Source organism: Musa acuminata, chromosome BXJ1-11 (genome assembly GCF_036884655.1).
Source record: "Musa acuminata AAA Group cultivar baxijiao chromosome BXJ1-11, Cavendish_Baxijiao_AAA, whole genome shotgun sequence".
In the NCBI taxonomy this organism is placed as follows: Eukaryota; Viridiplantae; Streptophyta; class Magnoliopsida; order Zingiberales; family Musaceae; genus Musa; species Musa acuminata.
This window is the reverse complement of record NC_088337.1, coordinates 603324-608504: the sequence shown is the minus strand read 5'-3', so window position 1 is coordinate 608504 and position 5181 is coordinate 603324. Positions and strand designations below refer to the sequence as shown.

The 5181-nt window shown below is 40.8% G+C and overlaps 1 protein-coding gene and 1 long non-coding RNA gene across 2 annotated transcripts; one reads left to right on the top strand and one right to left on the bottom strand.

The window, feature by feature from the left end:
* Nucleotides 1-261: 261 nt before the first annotated feature.
* Nucleotides 262-3528, bottom strand: LOC103970073 (large ribosomal subunit protein uL2-like). The gene is made up of 2 exons (XM_009383711.3): nucleotides 3037-3528; nucleotides 262-799 (listed from the first exon to the last, which is right to left on the bottom strand). The coding sequence occupies exons 1-2, from the start codon at nucleotides 3474-3476 to the stop codon at nucleotides 454-456; spliced, it is 786 nt and encodes a 261-aa protein (XP_009381986.1). The 5' UTR covers nucleotides 3477-3528; the 3' UTR covers nucleotides 262-453.
* A 548-nt stretch (nucleotides 3529-4076) lies between these two features.
* LOC135596519 (uncharacterized) lies at nucleotides 4077-4747 on the top strand. Its single transcript, XR_010480954.1, has 2 exons — nucleotides 4077-4284; nucleotides 4390-4747. It is a non-coding gene; the product is annotated as an uncharacterized LOC135596519 (long non-coding RNA).
* The last annotated feature ends 434 nt before the right edge of the window (nucleotides 4748-5181 follow it).

Below are 5181 nucleotides of genomic sequence, written 5' to 3'. Positions count from 1 at the left end.
CCTAATATTAATCAGATTTGCCCCGCCCCTAAACGGTGAGGAGGAAACCAAGACTTGGAAGGTTAAGATATGGGAATTAGTTACCTTCCTGATCAGGAGTGCTTCCATATATTAAGTCAGAAACACACTTCACTTCCAATGTTAATGTCACTCATCCACCAGTATCACTTCACTTCCAATAGTTGTGGGGAAGAAAAGTTTTTTCATCCACCTTCAAGAAAACCTATTCCAAGTGTGTGATTCTTGGACCAAGACAATATATGAACCTGGTGATTCAACCAACATCTTATATGTAAATCAAAGTAGCCAATTCATTAACAAGATTAATAAAAAAAAAAAACTGTTCTGGCAATAACTGTCCAGATGGGTCCAGCACAACATTAACAAAAGTCACCACCATTATACTCTCATCAAATGAAACCAAGGTACCATACGCTTGTTATTGCTAGCAAACTAAGAAGTCTTCTCTGCCTTTGCAGCAGTGGCAGCAGCCTGTCCCCGTAGACGACCGGTCCTCCTTGCAGCAATAAGACCAACCTTCTGCCCAGGAGGAGCATCACGGCGAACAGTGGAAGCATGGCCAATGTGTTGGTGATTTCCTCCTCCGTGAGGATGCTCCACAGGGTTCATGGCCACACCACGAACCTTAGGCCAGCAGTTCCTCTTCACCCTGAACTTGTGGTATGCATTGCCTGCCTTGAGCATTGGCTTCTCAGTTCTCCCACCACCAGCAACCTGCCCAATCATGGCGCGGCAATTACTTGGGACAATCTTCTTGGCTCCGGATGGAAGCTTGATCCTACAAAAAATTCAGAGCAAAAAGAACATAACACTCAAGTCTTTCAGTAAGCTCCAGGATATTATATATATATATATATATATATATATATTCAAGGGCAATTTCCCAAACGATACTCACATTTTAAGTATTTCCCAATCAATACCCTCTCTTTTGTTTTTTCCCAAACAATACCCTTAATTTAAAAATATCCCTTAATTTTTCTGCCAAATCTTTTCACCCATTTTTTTACTAGTTTTAGACTGTTACAATGTTTTCATTTGGCTCATTTACAATGTTTTTCAATAGTATTTATCATGGTCCGTCTAACCCATCTACACTGATGTACCAATCTATCGTCGATATGATACGTACCAACATACTGAGACACAATACAATAGGATGTCTCGACAAACTAATATGTACTACCCATACCAACCCCCTATTGGATTGGTACTTACCGCTCGTATCGAGCAGCATGCCATGATACGACAAACTTTTATATTTACAACATTTTTATTAAGGTACGAAAAACATTGTAAACGTTATTGAAAGATGCTATAAGTGACATCATATTGTGCTTTTTAATTATTATTCCTTGTAGACCATTATGACACTATATATCATAGTATGATATATCAAATGGTTAGTAGTGTTTTGATTTTATTTGGCTCATTTACAATGTTTTCAAATAGGGTTTATAGTGTTTTTATTATGGTGATCAAAACAAAGTATAACACAAAAAAAACATTGTAACATGTCAAAACACTATAATAAGTGGGAAAATTTCAGGGGTAATTTGGATATGTTAAAATTAAAGATGCTATTGGGCAAAAAGCAAAATAGGAGTCACCGATTGAAAAATCATTTCAATCCTCAAAATATATGTATTTTCTAAGGAAATCGCCCTACATTCAAGTCCAAAAAATAATATGCAAAGCAGATGCAAAAATGGCACACTCAAGAATTAAGGAATGATCATTGCTGCCGGAGAGTTAGAATCTGAGGAACTGATTCAAGAATAAATATGGCAATAAAACCCATCAAAAAATAAAAACAGCAACAGCTTCAGCAAACAATGGTATTTTTACTGTACACATTTACTGAATAAACATACATGCACAAATGGAATGTGAAGACCACAAGCATTATAATTACATTTCCCTATTGACAAGCAAGAGTAAGAAATTTATGTCTGCTAAATAAACACAAGTAATTATGCCCATGTTTAGATCACCCCCTTTATACTTGTTCAAGATGCAATACCTATTCCTTTTTTTCATATCTATCCAGACAGTGCAGGTGAAGTCAAGATCGGGCTATACTTGAATTATAGAACTTTCAAGCCTAGTTTTTTCTAAACCAACCAACAAACTAAACTTCCTCATTTTAATATTACAGGTTGTGATATAGTTGATTTCATATGCTTCTCTCCTTGTCAAGCGAACATCAAAGTTGAAGAAAAACTAATTGCAAAGAAGCAAAGCTAAACCAGGAACCAAAATAAGCCCCCCAAAATAGGAACCGAGAGAAACTAAAAGATTTGCATTTAAATCTCTATACAAGTTTCTGAAGCAATAATCATTCTTTCTCTATTTAAAGGTCCCAAATTCTCTTAGTAATTTAACTTGCACTTATTTTCATCTGTATCTCTATCCCTTTCCGATCTACATCCCTTGCCTCTCCTACCTTCTTTCCTCTCTAGCCATATGTCTAAGTTAAAACTTCTGCTTTCTCACTATTTTTTGCTGAAATTTATCACAAGCTGAGAGGCATTGACATCATAATCTAAGCAATTCTAGTTTTCATATACATAAAAGACTAATCACATCATATTAAAACATGCTACACAAAAGACAACTACACTACTCTTATCCTAACTGTAACCACATTCACAACCCACAAAATAGAAGATCAAAAAGAAAATTTTGAACAAACAATTCTATCTGCATCAGAAGGATTCAGAATGTCAAATTACAAATCTGAATATCTTAATCAACGAAAACCTAAATGTCCTACTTTATCGACTTCCTATTTGAAACCGTATAATACCAAATAACAACACAACAGAAATCCATTATAAAGGTCAAGTTGGAAATATTACAATAAGCTGATGGACCTAATCATTTGATTCAGAAAAATCACAAACGAGAGCATGAATCATCAAACAAAAAAATTTCCTTTTTCCTCGGGCTTCAGATCCGAAACTCAAAACAACAAAGAACTAAAAAAAGGATCGTTAAGGGGCAAAGTAGGACCTCGACGTGCCATTGTCAGGATTATGGCTGATGACTATGGCGTAATCGCCGGAGGCGCGGGCGAGGACGCCGCGATCGCCGACGTGGTGCTCGACGTTGCAGACAACAGCACCCTCGGGGATGGAGCGAAGGGGGAGAACGTTGCCGACCATGAGGGAGGCCTTGCGACCGCAGTAGATGAACTGGCCGGTGTATATGCCCTCAGCGGCGATAAACAGCTCCTTCTGGAGCTTGTACCGGAAGGGATGACGGAAGGTGACGCGGGCGAGAGGGGCGCCGCGGCCGGGGTCGTGGATGATCTCGGTCACCACGCCCTTGAGGTACCCATTGCGCTCGCCGAAGTCGAGGCTCCGGAACCGCGCCGGCCCCTTGCGGTGGTGCGTGTGCGATCGGAACACCGAACCCGCTCCCTTCCTCTGAGCTCGGATCACGCGCCCCATCCCGGCGGCGACGAAGTGGCGGCGAAGGGAGAGTCGATAGGGTTTGGAGCTCGATCGCGAGTGCGATATTTATAGTAGCTTTGGTGTTAAGGATGCGCAGAAAAATGGAGCTTTGGTGTGGCCCTAGCTTGTGCGGTTCTGATCACTCTCAACGTTGCTCCCGGCACCGTTGGATTTCTGAACAAGATTTGTCTCGGATTAGTCATTAATGGGCTTCAAACATCGAGGCCCATTTATGAGCCCAAATCCGAGTTATAATTGGATCGACCCGTATCTACTTAAGTTCCCAAAGACAGCCCATCTATTTCGACAGATGCTGTTCATTCATTCATTGTGTGAAATGACCTATTGTAATGTTGGCCTTAACGCCTGAAGGGTGGTCCCCTCTGGTCTTTCTATATACATTGGACATGTGTAGTTTGCTGCCGCTTCATCATCGAGTTCGATTCGAGATCGAATCCGACCAGGATCTGCTCACTGTAAATATAAGCCTACTATATATGGCTCAACTTGCAATCGAGGAAGAGCAACATGAGGCAAAGCAGCCATGGAAGCACCCTTTCAATAGGTCAGTTTCCCCTCGAAACGTGGCCTTGTTTGTGTCGGCCCACCAAAGAATACACGGATAAGCTTTATCCAATGCCCTCTCCTTATTACCAATGGTGACCCCTTCCGGGTCCTTATAACACTAGGAACGTAGTCTTCATCGAGCTATAGAACTGCAGTTGGTCATCAGATGGGTGGGGTCGATGGTGGTTCCTCTGTCTCAGCAATGGCTCTTAGTTATTTTGGCTTCCGCAACAACAAGGTGAGCTTGCCTTGGATCGACACTTGTAGCTGTTCCAGTGTTTGCTTTTGTTCATAGTGACTGCCAAGACAGTGCAGGATAAGCAATTCTTCCGTGTGTGTGCAGCAGCAAGAGGGAGGAGTACAGCAAGAAACAGAGAGCATGAGGAAGAGGAGAGAGGAAAGGCGAGGAAGAGTTCGGAGGCCAGTGGAAGGGCAGCCCGATTTGCAGTGGAGTTGGATGGCCTGCACTGCTTCGAGACGTTGATAGCTCACTAATGGACACTTGCGGTTTTAGATTTCATATATAGTTAACATAATCAATCCTAAACTATTACTTCTTCTTCCTTTTGTTCTGCTCGAAGGTTGTCATTCATCAGAGGTATCATCGAGTATTCAAGCCCTATGTTACTTTCTTGTTGCATTGACACTGGTAACAAATGTCCTTGATTCATCATCAATTTGTCAGTGGTAAGTTAAAACAATTGATCAGTGAAGTAGTCTATCTTGTTGTAATTTAATGGCTTTGGAATGTAAGAAAGAACAAGAATGGAACAAAAGTCTCTAAGTGGTGGTCTCCATTGGAAAATGGAGAATTTTCTGGGTGGATGAGGTCCTCCCAACTCACTAATGATGAAACAGGTTAATCAAAAATCTCTTACCCCTGACGGCGTGTTTTATGAATACCCATAAGCTCCTATCCACATACTTTAATGAGTTCCAAAAGGAAACGAAAAAAGACGAAAGAATAGTTGAGATTACTTTTATCCTTTTAATGAACCCTACGTATGGTTTACGGACATAGCGAGAACAAAAGTCTAGTTATTAGGTTACCCAGGCTTCAAATCCAGTAAAATAACACAAGATTTCTGCTGATAACAAGCTCGATATTTGCTTACCGTCCCAAAACAACAAGACT

Excerpts from the sequence above, each read along its gene's own strand:
- LOC103970073 (XM_009383711.3), bottom strand. The coding sequence starts at position 3,476 with ATGGGGCGCGTGATCCGAGCTCAGAGGAAGGGAGCGGGTTCGGTGTTC. Across the intron at positions 800-3,036 it reads CCTGACAATGGCACGTCGAG|GATCAAGCTTCCATCCGGAG; the intron begins GTCCTACTTTGC and ends AATTTTTTGTAG.